Source organism: Ornithorhynchus anatinus, chromosome 1 (assembly GCF_004115215.2).
Source record: "Ornithorhynchus anatinus isolate Pmale09 chromosome 1, mOrnAna1.pri.v4, whole genome shotgun sequence".
In the NCBI taxonomy this organism is placed as follows: domain Eukaryota; kingdom Metazoa; phylum Chordata; class Mammalia; order Monotremata; family Ornithorhynchidae; genus Ornithorhynchus; species Ornithorhynchus anatinus.
In genome coordinates this window covers 186214465-186234853 of record NC_041728.1, presented here as the reverse complement: position 1 = coordinate 186234853, position 20389 = coordinate 186214465, and the positions used below count along the sequence as shown (strand labels likewise).

Sequence of the window (20389 nt, the reverse complement as noted above, 5' to 3'; positions counted from 1 at the left end):
GGCATTCAGGCAGCGAGGAGCTGACTACATCTTCATTCAGGAGTGAAGGCTGAGTATATGTTGGGGCTGAGCACTGTACTAGTATGGAAGAGCAGGAGCAGGGAGAGTAGGATCTAGTGAATGGCCATTGTCTGCAATGCAGAATACTTAAATGACATATTCCCTGCCCTCAATTAATTGATCAATCGTCTTTATTGAGTGCTTACTGTGGGCAGAGCTCTCTACTAAGCATTAGAAAAGTACAGAACACATGAGTGATGTATTTCCTGCCCTCAGTCATTCAATCAATGGTCTTCATTGAGCGCTTACTGTGTGCAGAGCACTATACTGAGCTTTTGGTACAACAGTCTGGAGAGACACAGTCCCTGCCCGCAATGAGCTTCCAGTCTCCAGGGGAAGACTGACATTTATATAAATTACAGATAGGGAAAGCAGCAGAGTATAAGGAAATGGACATAAATGGGGATGGGGTGGATATCAAGTGCAAGGGAGGTCAGCAAGGAAGCAGATGCAGGAGTCAAGGCTAGAGAAGTGCTTGGTTCAATGGGAGAAGGATTTGGTTGGAAAGGAAAGGGCAGATTTCAGTGATGTGAAGATTGAACGGACAGGATTTAGTGGCAGATCGAATGAGGGAGGTGAGTAACAGATAATGCCAAGGTGATGGGGTTGTAAGATAGAAAGGATGGTGGTGTAATCTACAGTGATGGCAAGGTCAGGATGGAGACAGGGTTAAGTGGGAAGATGAGGTGTGTTTCGAATATTAAGTCTGAGGTGTTTGCAGGACATCCAGATAAAGATGTCTTGAAGATAGAAGGAAATGTCAAATAGCAGGGGAGAGAGGGCAGGGGTGGAGGAGATTTGGAAATCTTCCGCATAAAGGTGGAAGTTGAAGCTGCTGGAGGGAATGACTTCTCCAAGGGAGTGGATGTTGATGGTCCAGGGTTTTTTGGGAGCTAATTGCAGAAGGATTGTGGAGGAGGTGGGCTTTTAGGAGGGCTTTGGATGGGGGGAGGGGGGGCGGGAACAGGCGTCTGTTAGATTTGTAGAATGAGGGGGTTTTAGTCAGTCAATCATATTTATTGAGTGCTTACTGTATGCAGAGCACTGTACTAAGCACTTGGGAGAGTACAGTATAAGAATATAACAGACACATTCCCTGCCCACAACAAATTCACAGTCTACAGGGAGAAACACATTAATATAAATATGTTACAGATGTGAACATAAGTGTTGTGGGGCTGGGATGGGGGTGATGAATAAAGAGAGCAAGGCAGAGTGACAGAGAAGGGAATGAAAGAAAAGGAAAAGAGGGCTTAGTCAGAGAAGGCCTCTTGGAGGAGATATGCCTTCAATAAGGCTTTGAAGGTGGGAAAAATCATTGTCGGTTTAGAGGAGGGAGGGCAACCCAGCCCAGAGGCAGGATGTGGGCTTAGTTGCCTGGAGCTCTGCCCCAGGCCACAAAATTTCTGGGAACACAGGCACCGGGTGCTAGTTGCCTTATAGAATATCTGACTTGTGGTTAGGGAGCAGCATGGCATAGTGGATAGAGCACGGGCTTGGGAGTCAGAAGGTCATGGGTTCTAATTCTAGCTCTGCCACTTTTCTGTTGTGTGGCCTTGGGAAAGTCACTTCACTTCTCTGGGCCTCGGTTACCCAGAGGATTGAGACCATGAGCCCCACGTGGGACAGGGTCTGTGTCCCACTCAATTTTCTTGTATCCACCCCAGCACTTAGTGGAGTGCCTGGCACACAGTAAATGCTTAACAAATGCCATTGTTACTATTATTATGATTATTAATAATAATATAATAATGTTGGTATTTGTTAAGCACTTACTATGTGCAGAGCACTCTTCTAAGCGCTGGGGTAGATACAGGGTAATCAGGTTATCCCACATGAGGCTCACAGTCTTAATCCCCATTTTACAGATGAGGGAACTGCGGCACAGAGAAGTTTAGTGACTTGCCCACAGTCACACAGCTGGCAGAGTCGGGATTCGAACCCATTACCTCTGCCTCTCAAGCCCGTGCTCTTTCCACTGAGCCACGCTGCTTCTCTAACCATCTAACACCCCTGACCCTCCCTCAGTGACTCATCCAACACCCCTGACTCTCCCGTAGCTCAGTGGAAAGAGCACGGGCTTGGGAGTCAGAGGTCATGGGTTCGAATCCAGATCTGCCACTTGGCAGCTGTGTGACTGTGGGCAAGTCACTTGACTTCTCTGTGCCTCAGTTACCTCATCTGTAAAATGGGGATGGACTGTGAGCCTCACGTGGGACAACCCGATTACCCTGTATCTACCCCAGCGCTTAGAACAGTGCTCTGCACATAGTAAGCGCTCAATACCGACATTATTATTATTATTATCCCTGACCCTCCCCAAGTGACCCAGTTTGGAACACCCAACACCTCTGCCTCTCCCTTCTCTGTTTCTGGCTCTCCCCGGTAACCCAGCACGGACCACCCAACACCCTTGACTCTCCCTTCTCCATCACTGACTCTCCCCCTGAGAACCAGCACAGACCATCCCAACCCCTTGACTCTCCCCTCCACCTGAGCCAGCAGTACCAGGTCTAAGAGAGGCGCCAGCCTCATTCGGACAAGAGTGAGAATATATGTGTGTACGTTTGTGTGTGTCCTTTCAGTCCCGCTTTCACAACATCGCTAAAATCCACCCTTTCCTTTCCATCCAAACTGCTACCACATTAATACAAACACTCATCCTATCCTACCTGGATTACTGCATCAGGCTCCTTGCTGACCTCCCAGCCTCCTGTCCCTCCTCACCCCAGTCATACTTAACTCTGCTGCTTGGATCATTTTTCTATAGAAACATTCAGGATATATCGCCCTGCTCCTCAAAAAACTCCAGTGGTTGCTCATCCACTTCCACATCAAAGAAAAACTCCACATTATTGGCTTTAAACCACTCCACCACCTTGCCCCCTTCTTTCTCACCTCACTTCTCTCCATCTACAACCCAACTCACACACTTCACTCCTCTCTAGTGCTAATCTTCTTTCTGTGCCTCCATCTTGCCTGTCTCACCACCGACCTCTAGGCAACGTCCTGCCTCTGGCCTGGATGGCCCTGCCTCCTCAAATCCAACAGACGATTACTGTCCCCACTTCAAAGCCTTGTTGAAGGCTCATCTCCTCCAAGAGGCCCTTCCAGGCTAAGCCCCGCTTTTTCTCATCTCCCACTCCCTTCTCTGTCGCCCTGACTTGCTCCCTTTGCTCTTCCCCTCTCCCAGCCCCACAACACTCAAGTACATATCTGTAATTTTATTTATTTGTATTGATGTCTGGTTCCTCCCCTCTAGACTCTAAGTCATTGTGGGCAGGGAATATGTCTATTTATTGTTGTAATGTACTCCATCAAGTGCTTAGTACAGTGCTCTGCACATAGTAATAATAATAATAATAATGTTGGTATTTGTTAAGCGATTACTATGTGCAGAGCACTCTTCTAAGCGCTGGGGTAGATACAGGGTAATCAGGTTGTCCCACGTGAGGCTCACAGTTAATCCCCATTTTACAGATGAGGTAACTGAGACACAGAGAAGTGAAGTGATTTGACCACAGTCACACAGCTGACAAGTGGCAGAGCCGAGAGTCAAACTCATGACCTCTGACTCCGAAGCCCAGGCTCTTTCCACTGAGCCACGCTGCTCAGTAAATATGAATGAATGAATGTGAGTGTGAACCTATGTATACGTTGCTTTTGCCACCTGGTCTTTGTATCGGAATCTCTCTGTCTCTGCGCCTTTGTGTCTATGAGTCTCTGTGTCTCAAGCAATCAGTAGTATTTATGGAGCATCTTCTGCCTGCAGAGCCCTGTACTAAGCACTAGGCAGAAAACAATAGAATAAGAAGACATTATTATTATGCTACTTGTTAAGTGCGGACTATGTCTCTAGCTGCGGTAGGTACAAAGTTAATCAGGTTGGACACAGTCCGCGTGAGTTTCACAGTCTAAATAGGAGAGTGAATAGGCACTGAAACCCCATTTTACTGATGAGGAAACTGAGGCACAGGATAGTGAAGTGACGACCAAGATAAGACAACAGGCAAATGGCGGAGTGGAATTAGAATCCAGGTCCTCTGGCTTCCAGGGCTGGGATGTTCCCACTAGGTGGTGCTGCTCCCTGCCCTTCAGGTCTGTACGCTTGAGCAGCGAGAGGGGTACAGTCAGTGGGAGGCGTTTAGCCCTTTCCCTTTGCGGAGAGCTGTGCCGAGCAGTTGGGAAAGTACAGTGGAGCTGTGAGACACGATCCTCGCCCTTGAGGAATCTATATTTTGAAGAAGGGAGACAGACTTTTACATTTACAGATGGAAACCGGCTATTTAAATAAAAGTATTCTAGTAAGCCCTCCACCACCTTCCCCCCTCCTACCTCACCTCGCTTCTCTTCTTCTGCAACCCAGCCCACACACTTTGTTCCTCTAGTGCTAACCTTCTCACCGGGCCTTGATCTCCCTGTAGACCCCTGACCCATGACTGCCTCTGACCTGAAATGCCCTCCCTCCTCAAATCTAACAGACAATAATATTCCCCCTCCTTTCAAAGCCTTATTGAAGGCCCATCTCCTCCAAGAGGCCTTCCCAGACTAAGTTCCACTTTTCCTCATATCCCACTCCCTCTGCATTGCCCTGATTTGCTCCCTTTGTTCTTTCATTCATTCATTCAACAGTATTTATTGAGCGCTTACTATGTGCCGAGTACTGTACTAAGCGCTTGAAATATATAATTGGGTCACAGATAGAGACGATCCCTGCCGTGATGGGCTCACAGTCTAATCGGGGGAGACAGACGGCAAAACAGAACGAAACAAAAACAAGACAACATCATCACGATAAATAGAATCAAGGTGATTCTTCCCCCCTCCCACCCCCAGAGCACTTATGTACGTTATCTGTAAATTATTTGTATTAATAGTAATAATAATGATGGCATTTGTTAAGTGCTTACTATGTGCCAAACACTGTTGTAAGCGCTGGGAGGAGGGGTAATAAGGTAATCAGGTTGTCCCATGTAGGGCACACAGTCTTACTTCCCATTTTACAGATGAGGTACCTGAGGCACAGAGATGTTAAGTGACTTGCCCAAGGTCACACAGCTGACAAGTGGCGGAGCTGGGATTAGAACCCATGACCTCTGACTCCCAAGCCTGGGCTCTTTCCGCTGAGCCATGTCTGCTTCTCTGGATTATTGTATTAATATCTGTCTCCCCACCTCCAGACTGTAAACTCTGTTTATTGCTGTATTGTACTCTCCCAACCGCTTAGTATGATGCTCTGCACACAGTAAGTGCTCAATAAATACTGTTGAGTAAATGACTAAATACAATTGAGTGTATGAATGCATGAATGAATGAATCAACACAGTAGCACGAGAGGTTGAATGTATGCAACAGTGGGGTTGGAGTGAAGCACTGGGAGATGGAACTGACCTAGGCCTCCTGGTTATTCCATGTGTGTGTGTGTGTGTGCGCGCAGGAGCAAGGTCCATGTCCCCTCCCCTCCAGAAGCCTACACTGTGTTTCATTATGCAGGCATATCTGTGCAGAGGTACAAGTATTCATGTGTCTTGGGGATCTGAGTTTCCCCTAACATGCACACACACACACCCACACACACACCCACACACATACCCACGTGATGTCTCACATGCAAAACACCCACGTGATGTCTCACATGCAAACACAGGGAAGGGAAGGTGAAGGGATGACAGGGTGGAGCATGGAGGATTTTCTCTGGAGTTTCCCGCCCTGGCCCATCCATCCAGAACCGGCAGGGCACGCGGGGTGGTGGTTCCGGACTTTGGTCCCAAAGGGGGCCAGGCAGCCACTGAAGCAGCAAGACCCCGGTCCCCCGCTGGGCTGGAGAGGGCTGGAGTTGGGGCTGTGGTGGGGCCGGGGCTGCAGCGAGGCTGGGGCTGCAGCGAGGCTGGGCTGCGGGGCTGCGGTGGGCCTGGGGCTGCAGTGGGGCTGGCGCTGCAGGGCTGCGGCAGGGCAGAGCTGGGCTGGGCCTGCTGCCTCCAGTCTCCTGTCAACCCTGCCAGAGCCCACCTCCCACCCACCCGGGAAGAAAAGTCAGGAATAATGTGGGCTGGCTCTGCAGATCTTGCTTTTGTTTTCACCCTTAAGTCCTGGACAGGATCTCCTTCAGCCCATCCCTGGATGCTCTTTCCTCCTTCACCGCCACCTTCAACCACTCACTCTCCAGTGGCTTCTTTCCCACAGCTTTCAAAGATGCTCGCATCTCCCTATCCTAAAAAAATCCTCCCTTGACCACAGACTCCTCCCAGTTATTGCCCCCTCTCCCACCATTCCTCTCAAATTCCTTCAGCGAGTTGTCTACACCTGATTTCTCCCCTTCCTTTCCTCCAATTCTCTCCTGGACCCCCTCCAATCTGGCTTCTGCTCCCTCCACTCCACAGAAAATGCTCTCTCAAAGGTCACCAGTGACATCTTTCTTGCCAAATTCAATGGCCTTTATTCCATCCTAATCCTCCTCGGCCTCTCGGCTGTCTTCCACATTATGGACCACCCCCTTCTCCTGGAAACATTACCAAACCTCAGCTTCACTGACAGTGTCCTCTTCTGGTTCTCCTCATCTCTTTGGCTGCTCATTCTCAGTGTCTTTCAGGGGCTCCTCCCCTGCCTTCCACCTGCTAAGTGTGTGTGGGGGTCTCTCATGGCTTGGTTCTGGGTCCCCTTCTATTCTCCATCTACACCCACTTCCTCGGAAAATGGGTTCTCGCCTATCCCGCCGTTGACCCCTGGGCCACGTCCTCCTGTGGTCCTGGAATGCCCTCCCTCCTCACGTCTGCCAAACTAATTCTCTTCCCCTATTCAAAACCGTACTTAAAGCTCACCTCCTCCAGGAGGCCTTCCCAGACTGAGCTCCCCTTTTTCCTTTGCTCCCTCTACCCCCCCTTCACCTCTTCACAGCTAAGCCCTCTTTTCCCCCCTTTCCCTCTGCTCCTCCCCCTCTCCCTTTCCATCCCCTCAGCACTGTACTCGTCCACTCAACTGTATATATCTTCATTACCCTATTTACTTTGTTAATGAGATGTACCTCACCTTGATTCTATTTATTTGCTATTGTTTTAATGAGATGTTCATCCCCTTGATTCTATTTATTGCTATTGTTCTTGTCTGTCCGTCTCCCCCAATTAGACTGTAAGCCCGTCAAAGGGCAGGGACTGTCTCTATCTGTTACCGATTTGTACATTCCAAGCGCTTAGTACAGTGCTCTGTACATAGTAAGGACTCAATAAATACTATTGAATGAATGAATTAATTAATTATTAATTCCCATGACTTCAACTAACCTCTCTATGAGGTTGATTCCCAAATCTAGCTCTCCAGCACTGCTCTCTCTCTTTGCAGTCTTGCATTTCCTCCTATCTTCCTTACTTGGACATCTGCCGACACCTCAAATTTAACGTGTCTAAAGCAGAACTCCTCATCTTCATTCATTAATTCAATAGTATTTATTGAGCGCTTGTTATGTGCAGAGCACTGTACTAAGCACTTGGAATGTACAATTCGGCAACAGATAAAGACAATCCCTGCCCAATTATGGGCTCACAGTCTAAATGGGGGAGACAGACAGCAAAGCAAAACAGAACAAAACAAAAAACAAGACAGCATCAAGATAAATAGAATCAAGGGGATGTACACCTCATTAACAAAATAAATAGGATAATAAATAATGTGTACAAATAATATATACAAATGAGTACATTGCTGAGGAGAGGGGAAGGGGGAAGGGCAGAGGGTTGGGGGGGAGGGGAGAGAGAGGAGAGGGAAAGGGGGGCTCAGTCTGGGAAGGTCTCTTGGAGGAGGTGAGCTCTCAGTAGGGCTTTGAAAAGGGTAAGAGAGTTAATTTGGCGGAGGTGAGGAGGGAGGGCATTCCAGGACAGTGGTAGGACGTGGGCCAGAGGTCGACAACAGGATAGGCATGAACTGGGGACAGTGAGGAGGTGAGTGGCAGAGGAGCACAGTGTACGGGGTGGGCAGTAGAAAGAAAGAAGGGAGGTGAGGTAGGAAGGGGCAAGGGGATGGAGAGCTTTGAAGCCAAGAGTGAGGAGTTTTTGTTTCACGCGAAGATTGATAGGTAACCACTGGAGGTTTTTGAGGAGGGGAGTGACATGCCCAGAGCGTTTCTGCAGGAAGATGATCCGGGCAGCGGAATGAAGAATAGACTGGAGTGGGGAGAGACAGGAGGAAGGGAGATCCAAGAAGAGGCTGACACAATAATCCAGTCAGGATATTATGAGAGCTCGTACCAGCATGATAGTCATTTTGGATGGAGAGGAAAGGGCGGATCTTGGCTATATTGTGAAGGTGAGACTGGCAGGTTTTGGTGACGGATTGGATGTGTGGGGTGAATGAGAGAGCTGAGTCAAGGACGACATCAAATTTGCAGGCCTATGAGAAGGGAAGGATGGTCGTGCTGTCCACAGTGACAGAGTAGTCAGGGAGAGGACAGGGTTTGGGAGGGAAGATAAGGAGCTCAGTTTTAGACATGTTGAGTTTTAGGTGGCGGACAGACATCTAGGTGGAGACGTCCTGGAGGCAGAAGGAGATACGAGCCTGGAGGGAGGAGGAGAGAATAGGAGAGGAGATGTAGATTTGTGTGTCATCTGCACAGAGATGATAGATGAAGCCCTGGGAGCAAATGAGTTCACCAAGGGAATGAGTATATCTTCTCAACCAAATACTGTCTTGACCCTGTCTTTCCCATCACCGTAGGCCGGACCACCATTTTCCAGTCTCAAAAGCCCATATCCTTGACATTTTCATAGATTCATCTTTCATTCAGTGCACACATTAAAGAGTACCAAATCCTGTCTACCTATACAACATCACTGAAATCAGCTTCTCCATCCAAATTTCTTCCATGCTGGTCCATACACTTATTCTATCCCACCTTGTCTACTGCATCAGCCTCCTGGGTGACCTCCCCGCCTCCTGTCTGTCCCCACTCCAGTCCCGAATCACTTTTCATTAAAGCTCGGTCCATATCACCTTACTCCTCAAGACCCTCCAGTGGTTGCCCATCCACCTTTGCATTAAACAGAAACTCCTCACCATCAACTTCAAAACATTCAATCAGCTCGCCCCCTCCTAATTTACCTTCCTAATTTCCTACTCCAACCCAGCCTGCACACTTCACTTTTGCAGCGCCGGCTTGCTCACTGTGCCCCGATCTCATCTATCTTTCTGCCAACCCCTCGCCCAACTCCCCCCTCTTCTGTCATATACAACAGACTATCACTCTCCAATCTTCCCCAAGAGGCCTTCCATAATTAAGCCCTCTTTTCCCTTACTCCTCCTTTCTGTGTCATCGATGCCTCTGGATCTGTTCCCCTTAAGCACTCGATACTCCCCCCCATGTCAGCCTCACAGCACTTATGTACAGATCAGTAAATTACTTTAATATCTGTTTCCTCCTTGTAAACTGGTTGCTGGCAGGGAATGTGTCTACCGGCTTGTTTTATTGTCATCTCTCAAATGCTTAGTTCAGTAATTGCTCAGTAAAGGCCATCGATCGATCGATCGATCGATCGATTCCTCCCCTGTCCCCTTCCCCGATTTTCCATCCCGTTGTGGGAAGCTCTATGAAATCTATCCTTGATCCCTCCAGCTGCAGGTACAGTTCTCCCTGGAGTTGTTTGTCGAAACACACCTTGCAGCTCGGATCAGAGAGGAGGATCTTGGACGGCTGAAGGATTAGAGCTGGGGTGGGCTGGGCTGGGGTTCTTTGGGGAGGGGGCTGGGGCCGGACTGAGGCTGAGCCGACCCCGGATCCCAGGGAAGGACAGTGTCCAGCGGGTTAAGTGGCTCCGGGGCGGGGTCCTGTGCCCCTCCCCCGGGCCCTCCCCCCGGCCCGCCCCCGCCCCCCGCCCCCCGCCGCTTCTCCCCGGTCGGGCCGGAGTCGGCCCGCGGCGTCCAGCGGTGGTCCGGCTCGGCATGGCTCCGTCCCCGACCGACGAGCCCCAGGAGACGCTCGTGCCCACCGCGCCCCAGGGCCACCCAAGGCCCCCGGACCCCGGGCCCCCGCTCAAGCCCACCCCGGTCAGCGTCCGACCCCTCGCCGGACCCCCTTCCCCGGACCCTCCCCTTGCCCACCCTGACTCCGCTTCCCCCACCAGGGGCAGGGAGAGCAGGGGTCACCGGGCGAGGAGGGGCTGGGCAGTGGGCAGTGGGCAGGGGCCAGGGGCAGCGCAGGGAGTCGGAGCAGTGGGCAGAGCAGTGGGCAAGGGCCGAGCACAGATGGGACAGAGAACAGGGGCAGGAGCAGAGACGGGCTAAAGCAGGGCCAGCTCTGGGGTCTTCTGGGGCTGGGGCAGGGCCAGCTCTGGGTGTGGGTTGGTCTGGGGGAAGGGGTAGGGGCAGGTCTGGGAGTCGGCTGGGGGTAGGTTGGGCAGCTCTAACCTCTACCCCCATTCCCTTTGTTCCCTCAGAAAATCCGGGGCACCAACTACCCGCTGAGCGTCCTTTTCATTGTCGTGAACGAGTTCTGTGAACGCTTCTCCTACTATGGCATGAAAGGTCTCTGTCCTCCACTCTCCGCTGCCCCCGACCCCGGTTCCTCTTCCCATGGGCTGAGTCTCCCCTCACCCCCACGCCCACCGCCCTCCCCAACTCCTCCGATTCCTCGGGTCAGAAGCAGTGTTGCCTAGTGGAAGGAACCCGGGCTTGGGAGTCAGAGGACCTGGTTCAAATCCCGCCTCTGACACTTGCCTGTTGTGTGACCTTGGGCGAGTCATTTCACTTCTCTGTGCCTCAGTTTCTTTGTAAAGTGGGGATAAAATAATAATAATAATAATGATAGTGATGGTATTTGTTAAGCGCTTACTGTGTGCCAAACACCGTTCTAGGTGCTGGCTGTTCTCCCTGTGCTTAGCCTGTCAGCCTCATGTAGAGCATGGAATATGTTTGATTCTTTCGACTCTAGTGCTCAATGCAGCGCTTGGAATAGAGTGAGCTCTTTAAAATGCGATTATCATTGCCACTACTATTCTTATGTGGGATTGGTTTCCAGGAGACCAGTTCAGCAGCCCACTGCCTGAGAGAAATCAGGCTGCAGGAAAACTGGGAAATTGGGAGTAAGAATGGAAAATTTGCTTGGGGAATAGGGGAGATGGAGGTGAGGAGAAAAAAGAAAAGAGAGGAGAGGGAGAGAGATTGTGCGGGTGTACATGGGTCAGGGAGGGGTCTGCTTAGGGCACATACCTTTGAGGAAGGAGGTGTGTGTGTCTCCTTGGGAGTATACACGGGCCTTGGGCTGTGGCCATGGGTCCGGTGGCTCGGCTGGGCAATCGAAGGTCCCAGAAACAAGGCTCTTCCGGGAAGCAGGTGCCACTTTTACATTGTGAAAATGCTTCTGTGTCAATATTGTCATCCTACCCTCAATCTGTCAATCGATCAGTAGTATTTATTGAGCACTTACTATGTGCAGAGCACTGGGCTAAGCATTTGGGAGAGGACACTATGACAGAGGTGGTGATAAGTTCCCTGCCCACAGGGAGCTTACAGTCTAGAGGGGCAGACAAGCGAGGTGGGATGCCCCCATTGCACAGATGAGGAAATGGAGGCCCAGCGAGGTTCCGTGACCCAGTGGGCTGGGGTTCTGGCTGTCCCCAGGGCCTCGGGCAGAGGGTCCCAGGGTCCGCGGGGATGCCGGTGACCCCCCGGCCCGGCCTCTCTCCCACTGCAGCCGTGCTCACCTTGTACTTCCTCCACTTCCTGGGCTGGAGTGAGGACACATCCACAGCCGTGTACCACGCCTTCAGCAGCCTCTGCTACTTCACTCCCGTCCTTGGAGCCCTCCTGGCGGACTCCTGGCTGGGAAAATTCAAGTGAGAAGGGGGTCGCCCCATCTCCCACCTCCAACCGGGACCCCGGACGCAGCCAGGCCAGAGAGCTCAGGACCAGCTTCGACCCAAAGGGGCCTGGCTCGGGCTTTAGGCCCTCCATGAGCCCCACCCCTCCATGTCTGGACATCTCCCTCCTAGTGAGCCCCATTTCCAACTTTGGCAGCCCAAAGGCTCCAGCCCCCGAGGCTCCGGCGAGAGAGCACCCTATGCAAGGGGGGCCATTGGCCACTGGCTCTCAGTCTTGTCTTCCTGACTGAAGGATCCCAGAATCCTGGCGCCTTAGCCTGTCTCCAAGGGATCTCTGGGCCCCGGGCCCCGGGATCTCTCAGCCTCGGCCCTCCGCCCTCTTCCCAGCTCCCGCCTCCGGCCGCGGCTCTCTGGAGCCAGACCCGGGCCTTGGGCCCAGGCTGAGAGGGTGGGCCTCCAGCCCCACCCCACTCCCAGGGACCTGCCCCCTGCCTAAGCTCCTCCTGACCAGGCCCTTTCCCACTCCCCAGCATGGTCAGGCTGGGAGCTCAGAGGTCCAGGGGCCCAGGGGCGGGGGTGGGGAGAGGGAGGGAAGGGTTCCATGTCTCCAGGGACCCTTCTCCCACTGCCCCCACCCCTATCCCCCCAGCTTTGACATTTGACTCAGAGCCTTCATCTCAGCTTGGAGTGGGGTGAGGAGGTGTGGGGGTGGGGACGGAGGCTGCCTGTCAGCTGGGCTATTGTGGCTGGACATAGAGGTTTCTGGATTGACTCTCCAACCTCTGGCCTGGGCTCCCATGCAGCTGATGGGGAGGGAATCACCCACAGGGGGAAGGGAGAGGGGAAGAGAGAAAACCCTTTCTCTCCTCTCTTTCTCTCTCTCTCTCTTTCCTCTCTCTCCTCTTTCACCCTCACTCTCTTTCCTCTCACCTCTCTCCCTCTCTCTCCTCTGTCTCTCTCTCTCTGTCACACATACATACATACACTGGTGTGCACACACAGACACAGGGATGCACACACCGACAGACACAAAGATGCCCTCTTAGGGTCTCTCAGCTGCGGTGTTCAAGGCCAGGGGCAGGTGATCTCCAGGAAACTGCCTTCCACCCCATCCGTGCCCTCTGCCCCCTCTGTCCCCTCTCCTCCTTCTGCACCGCCCCACCCATCCCCTCCACCCTTGTGTGGCTGACTGGCTGCTGTCCACAGGACGATCATCTACCTGTCTGTGGTGTATGTGACCGGGCATGTGGTCAAGGCCCTGGGCGCGGTGCCCCCCATCGGTGGAGTCATGGTCCACACGTGAGTAACCCTCCCAACTTGAGCCTCCCATCCCCACACCCCGTGGTGCCGGTCTGTTCCACCTTGCCCCCAGCACTCCCAGTGCCACCCTAGGGGTCCAGAGGTCAGAGACCTCCAGGCCTCAGAGTTCGTCAATCAGTGGTATGTACTGAGAGTGTGCGGCAGGCCGAGCACTGTGCTGAGTGCTTGAGTGGAATTTGCAGGAACTTCAAATCTACTGGGGAGACCTACAGACAGATTTAGGGGTTTGGGTAGGGAGTGGGAGAGGGATCTTGGAGGGAGGAGGTGGGATGTTGGGGGGTGGGGTGGGCTGGAGCTGGGGCAGGGTGTGGTCTGGTGGGTCTGGGAAGGGAGGGAGTTCCAGGCTGGGGAGGGCAGGGACGGGTCAGGAGCAGAGAAAAGGAGAAGGGAGGTTTAAGATGAGCAGAGAGAGGGAGCCAGGGGGAAGGCCATCCATTTGTTGAGTGGGCAAGCTGCAGAGAGCTTTCTTGCCTGTCCCTTGCCCTTCCTGGCACATTTCCTCCTTGCACAGCCTTTCTCTCCCAGGTCAAACACCAACCCCCTCCTCATCTGAAATCACCGCTTCCTGTCTGACATCACTTCCCCGTATCTGACAACTCTGCCCCATGTCTGACATCACTCCCCGTCCACCCCATGGTGGTGGCATTCAGTCCAGCAGTGTCTGGAGCAGGGGACATCACAGACGGTGGGACCCCGGGCTCTGCCTGGCTCCCAGGTTCCCTCCACCCTGGCACTGTGTACATGTGCTAAGCCCTGGGAGTGGAGTGAGGGGCATTCATCCAAGGTTCCCACCAAACCTTGTGCTGCTCAGCTTCCAGCCTTGCCTCGCCAAGAGTCCACGGCCACACAGCACCCTCATCTCTCCCTGCAGGCTCCTCTCCATGACCGGCCTCATCCTCATTGCCCTGGGCACCGGTGGCATCAAACCCTGTGTGGCAGCTTTCGGGGGAGACCAGTTTGAGGAAGAGCACGTAAGAGATGTCTGGTCCCTTCCCCGCTATCAATCAGTCAACCAATGTCTAGTGTGTACAGAGCCCTGGACTGACCCTTTCCCTGCCCATGAGGAGCTTACAGTCTACAGTGTGTGTGTCTGTGTTTATGTGTCAGTCAGTTAATTGTATTTATTGAGTGCTTACTGTGTACAAAGGGCTCTACTAAGCGCTTGGGAGAGTACAGCATAACAATATAACAGACACATTCCCTGCCCACAATAAGCTTACAGTCTAGAGATGAGGACATACATTAAAATAAATAAATAAATTACAGATATGGACATAGGTGCCAGGGGCTGGGAGGTGGGGATGAATTAAAGGGAACAAGTCAAGGCGATGCAGAAGGGAGTGGAAGAGGAGGAAAAGAGGGCTTAGTTGGAGAAGACCTCTTGGAGGAGAAGTGCCTTCAGTAAGGCTCTGAAGTGGAGGAGAGTCACTGTCGATCAGCTATGAGGAGGGAAGGTGTTCCAGGCCAGAGGCCCGGCTTGGGCGAGAGGTCAATGTTGAGATAGATGAGATCGGGATAGAGTGAGGTTAGCATTAGAGGAGTGAAGTGTGCGGGCTGTGTTGAAGTAGGAGTAGTAGTAGTAGTCCTAGTCCCCATATTACAGATGAAAGACCTGAGGCCCAGAGAAGTTGTGACTTGCCCAGGGTCTCATAGCAGGCAAGTGGTGGAACCAGGATTAGAACCCAGGTCCTCTAACTCACAGGTCCAGTCTTTTTCCGCTAGGCCGTGCTGCTTCTAAGGTGACTATGACCTAAAGGCAAGAAGAAATGCAAGCGATTGTAAACCGCTACACTAAATCAGCCAGGGGCTCCGGGCTCATGATAAGTCTAAAGAAAACTGAAGTGACATATCATCCTGCACTAGGGAACCCATACACAACAAAGAATCCTAATTTACAATGCAGAGCTAAAGACTGTGACAGAATTCCGCTACTTAGGCAGCCCACTGACCAATGATGTAATACTGGACAAGGACCGACTAGAGGAGGCCTGAGCATTATTTGAGGGACTATCGGAGTGTGGTATCAGTGTCATGTCAGGCTCCAGGTCAAATAAAATGCCTCCGGAGTTCTAGCTGTGGCTGTCTAAACTTCTTGACAGCCGAGAGACCAGGCCTCACACCCACACCACATCCGGCTCCTCGAGCAATTCCATCGGCTTTGCTTACAGGCCGGACTTAATATCAAATAGCAGGTCGAGATCACAAACAATGAAGTTCTGGAATGTAGTCAATCTCCCAGCATGGAAGCTCTGCTCACCTTAACACAGCTATGTTGGGTGGGGACACGTGAGGAGAATGAGAGACAGCAGAAGACCCACACAGCCACTGGATGGAGAGCTGAAAAAGGGAAACAGGAAACCAGGAGGGCAGAAGCTGTGTTTTAAGGACACAGTAATAATAATAATAATAATAATGATGGCATTTGTTAAGCACTTTCTATGTGCAAAGCACTGCTCTAAGCGCTGGGGAGAATATAAGGTGAACAGGTTGTCCCACGTGGGGATCACAGTCTTAATCCCCATTTGACAGATGTGGTAACTGAGGCACAGAGAAGCTAAGTGACTTGCCCAAAGTCATACAGCTGACAAGCTGTGGAGCTGGGATTTGAACTCATGACCTGCACTTATTATGTGCCAGGCACTGTACTAAGAGCTGGGGTGGACACATGCAGATCAGGTTGGAGAAGCAGCGTGGCTCAGTGGAAAGAGTATGGGCTTTGGAGTCAGGGCTCATGAGTTCGAATCCCAGCTCTGTCACTTGTTGGCTGTGTGACTGTGGGCAAGTCACTTAACTTCTCTGTGCCTCAGTTCCCTCATCTGTAAAATGGGGATTAAGACTGTGAGCCCCACGTGGGACAACCTGATTCCCCTATGTCTACCCCAGCGCTTAGAACAGTGCTCAGCACATAGTAAGCGCTTAACAAATACCAACATTATTATTACTAGGTTGGACACAGTCCCTGTCCCACATGGGGCTCACAATCTCAATACCCATTTTACAGAGGAGGTGATTGAGGCCTAGTGAAGTGACTTGCCCAAGGTCACACAGGAGACTAGTGGCGGAGCCAGGGTTAGAACCCATGACCTTCTGACTCCCAGGCCTGTGCTCTATCCACTACACCATGCTGCTTCTCTTATAACAAAGTCTCGGACAAGACCGCATCCCACCCGAAAACCTGGAGACCAAGGTCGAGGATGGGCCGGCCTGGCGCCCTGCCATCAGGAAGGGAGCGGCTCTTTCTGTGCAGAAGTTTCGTAAGAGACAAGAGACAAGGAGGAAAAAGAGAAAAGAGCACCAGGCACTGCAAACATCAAACCTGACAACATACCAAGGGGCGGTTGGTGTGTGCACAGTGTGGCTTGGGATTATGGGCAGGGAATGTATCTGTTATATAATTATATTGTACTCTCCCAAGTGCTTAGTACAATGCTCTGCACACAGTAAGCACTCAATAATTATGATTGACTGACGGACTTTTGCAATCATAAATGGACTCATAGTTGAATTTCACCATCGGGGTGTATTCTTGGAGTACATACTATGTGTGTGTGTGTAGATGTGTGAGTGTAAGCTCACACATGTGCTTGTATGAGTGGGTGTGGGAAGGCTTGTGTGTCTTTTTTTGTGTGTGCAAGCCTGCTGCCTGACACACTGTGGTTTCAGGTGAAGCAGAGGAGGCGTTTTTTCTCGGTGTTCTACCTCGCCATTAATGCCGGAAGCTTGCTTTCCACTTTTGTCACACCCATGTTGAGAGGTGAGGGGGCCCAGGGGGCTGTAGTTGCTGGGAGGGGGGGAAGGGGGCATCCTGAGACTGGGCTCGGCCCCGGAGCCTGCAGCCTGCCACCCCATCCCCGGCACCAGGCATCCTCTGCCAGTTTGCCAGACCTAGCAATGCTGAGGCTTCTCCGGGGCTGCTCTGCCCTGGGGACGGGGACGGGGAGCAGGCCGACTGACCCTCCTTCATTCTCCACTCCGTGCAGGAGACGTGCGGTGCTTTGGGGGAGATTGCTACGCCCTGGCCTTTGGCGTCCCAGGAGCCCTCATGGTGGTGGCCCTAGGTAAGAGGGGCAGTGAGGGGTGTGTGGGCCGGGGGGGACCTCATCCCCCTCCTCTTCCCCAATGCCTCAGCCCTAACCTAGCCCGGACAGGGAAGAACCTTTCCCTTCACCCCCTGCCAGTGGCCCAGCTGACAGTCACCGTGCCCTCTCCCTACCACCACACATGGCTGGGGGTAGCAGAGGGGTGATATATGGTGCAGGGAGGCCGAGACTGGGTTGGGGGCTGGAGCTTGGGGGCTGGAACTTGGGGTCAGGCAGGGGCTGGGGTGGGCAGGGGTTGGGGTTGGACTGGGCTGGGAACTGGAGGCTGGGTGGGATTAGGCTGGGCTGTGGAACAGGGGCTGAGGAAAGGCTGGGCCAGGCTGGGCTTAGATTAACTGGGGTGGGGAGGACTGGTGACTGGTGGAACTGAGGAGGCCCAGGAGAGACTAGAGCCTAGAATAGTTTCAGGGAGAAGGAGAGAGGGCACTGTTTCTCTCAGGCGGGGGGATGGACGGCTTGCCTTTTCCCTATAGCTCCTGAAACCAGGATAAGACTCTACTGTTTGCTTGGGCCCTTTCCCCTCCCGCCCTGCTCTTTGGGTGTGGGGGAAGGAATGCCCAGCCCAAGATTGAGACAGGAGTGGAGGGTGGAGGTTCTGGCTGGGCTGCCTGGACCACTGGCCTCCCTCACCAGACCCTCAGCATGACACCAATCCAGTTGTGAGCACTGTAAACTCCTGGTGGGCACTGGAGTCCAGACTGAGCACCTCATGGGAGAGTGCAAGAGAGTTAGGGGACACAGAGCCCTTCCCACCACACACCTCAAAGAACCTTCAGTCTAGCTTACAATGGGGAGTTAGACATCAAATAAGTTACAGAGGGGAGGAAGAAGAGCTTGAATTGTGGAATCTGGAAATTGACAGATACAAAAGTGCAACAAAAAGTAGTGACTGCACAAGTGCTGCATAATTATAGGGAGGTTATGACTGGGGGGAAGGAGCTCCTTGGGTGCTTCCACCAGGGAAGCCCTCCCGGCGGAGGTGGGCTTCCGGGAGGCTGCGAGGATAGGCGTGCGAATGTGCGTGCACTTGCAGTTGTGTTCATCACCGGCAGCGGGATGTACCGTCGGGCTCCACCCGAGGGGAACGTCCTTGTGAACGTCTGGAGGTGTGTCCAGGTGAGCTGGTCCCTGTCTCACTCCTGGGAGGCCGGGGACACGTTCAGTGTCGGACTGCGGGCGGGACCCCCGCTGAACTCCATCCTGGCCCCCCCGGATCACTCGGCCCCCTGGGCCTTTGCTTGTGCATTTGCAGAATGGGCTCCCAGGGGCTTCCTATGGTCCTCTGGGCCCTCAGGGAGTGGGAGAGGTGGGCCAGGCTGAACCCGCCACCCCACCCCGTGGGACAGCGGGCCTGGGCAGGCAGATGGGCAGGGATACAGACTCGAACTTGGACTCTCCTCAGGCCTGAGCAGACGATCTCGGAGGAGGAGTCAGTGGCCCCCCAGGGCCGTTGGGGCTGAGCCGAGATCCGGCTCAGGTCTGGGGTCTTGGGGGAGGGCCAGGGGTCGGAGGTAAAGGTCCAATCTCAGACCTCTGGGATCACGGTCTTTTCTTCACCCCTGAAGAGATGGACCCTGGTCTAGAGGGGTCGAAGCCGTGGAGACCAGAGTGGGTGGGAATCGGGTTTTGAGTGATATGGAGGGAGGTGGACTTGGGGGCCGAGCCCCTCTGCCACCCTGTCTTGATGACTCTGCTCTGTCCCCCAGTTTGCTCTCAGCAACCGGCTGAGGAATCGTTCCAGCCAGATTCCCAAGAGAGAGCACTGGCTGGATTGGGCAGCTGAGAAGTACCCAGTAAGTCTACAGCAAGGAACATGGGGGGCTGTGGGTGGGGGAAGGTGGGAGGTGTGTATGAGGCACCTTCCCTCCCTCCCTCCCTTCCTGGTCCCCGAAACATTTTCTTACCCATGGGACAGAGCCGGGCTGGGAGGGAGGGATCCAAGCCCTGAAGCCCCTCTGCCCCCTCAGCCCCCAGCTCCCTCCCTGCCCAGAGAGACAGGGGTCACAGGGCTGAGAGCTCTCCAGGAAACAAAGCCCCCTAGCCCCCCACCCTGGTGTCCCTGAGTTCTGGAGGGTGGGAAGTCCTTCCCCGGGGTCTCACTCAAGTCCCTCCAGCTGCAGTTTCCCCCAACCCAAACCGGGACCCTCCTGGCGTTTTCCGGGGCTGCGGTTCAGGCAGTCCCACCTCCCCGCACAGAAGCAGCTGATCATGGAGGTGAAGGCGCTGATGAGGATGCTCGTCCTCTACATCCCCTTGCCCATGTTCTGGGCTCTGTTTGACCAGCAGGTGAGAGAGCAACCATTCGGGCCCCAAGGGCCCAGCTGCCTGGCCACACTCCCCTTCCCCACCCCTACTAAGACACCACAGCCCTCACACAGCTCTCCTTTCCTAGGGCTCCCGCTGGACGCTGCAGGCTACCAGGATGGATGGCAACGTGGTCAGTGGATGGGACTCAGGGGCTTTGCGAGAGGGGAGACTCAAGAGCTGTGGTGGGAGAGGGGAACCGGGCTGCCCGAGGCAGTGGGGAGGAGACTCGAAATGCTGCTGAGAGATTTTCCTGAATGGATGTTGGACCATAGACCGGGCTCAAAAAATTCTGAGGCCTGTGGGGTGATTTCTGGCCCACTGACACCCCACCCGGGTCATGCGTGGGGCCCTCTGGTGGGGCAATCCCTAGGGGGAGCAAAGGCCCCAAACCGACCCCCTGGCACTGTGCCAGGCCAACCCTGAGCCCAAGGTACCCTGGGGGCTGCTCAAAGATGAGAACACACAGACCTGGGAGTTGTTATCTGACCATCTTATGTCAGGCACTGGTGAGGGGTGCACTGGGAGTCTTTCTCATCTACTTTAATCCCCAACTCACAACTCTCCTTCCCTATAGTTAGAATGCCCTTCCTACTTCTCTTGGCTGAATCCTGTCCCTCACTTTATTCCAATATTTTGGCAGCCTGTACCATTCATGGAGGCCTACCAGACTGACACCCCCCTCCCCTTACTCTGCTCCATCCTATCCATCCTGTGAGCCTAGTTACCGTTTGTCTGCTGCTCTGATGGTCTGTATCTTCTATGTGTTCTAACGACTCTCTGTGCCCCTGGCACTTTGTTACT

At 53.2% G+C, this 20389-nt stretch overlaps 1 protein-coding gene across 4 annotated transcripts in view; it reads left to right on the top strand.

The window, feature by feature from the left end:
• Positions 1-9942: 9942 nt before the first annotated feature.
• Positions 9943-20389, top strand: part of SLC15A2 (solute carrier family 15 member 2) — a 28256-nt gene continuing 17809 nt past the window's right edge. For all 4 annotated transcript variants that reach the window (XM_029072079.2, XM_029072062.2, XM_029072072.2 and 1 more), the window contains exons 1-11: positions 9943-10089; positions 10479-10566; positions 11735-11876; positions 13068-13160; positions 14053-14152; positions 16845-16935; positions 17162-17239; positions 18315-18397; positions 18988-19074; positions 19478-19567; positions 19674-19718. In XM_029072079.2, coding sequence (XP_028927912.1) covers positions 9985-10089; positions 10479-10566; positions 11735-11876; positions 13068-13160; positions 14053-14152; positions 16845-16935; positions 17162-17239; positions 18315-18397; positions 18988-19074; positions 19478-19567; positions 19674-19718 — 1002 coding nt within the window. In that variant the 5' untranslated portion in view covers positions 9943-9984. The remainder of the gene's footprint in view (positions 10090-10478; positions 10567-11734; positions 11877-13067; positions 13161-14052; positions 14153-16844; positions 16936-17161; positions 17240-18314; positions 18398-18987; positions 19075-19477; positions 19568-19673; positions 19719-20389) is intronic.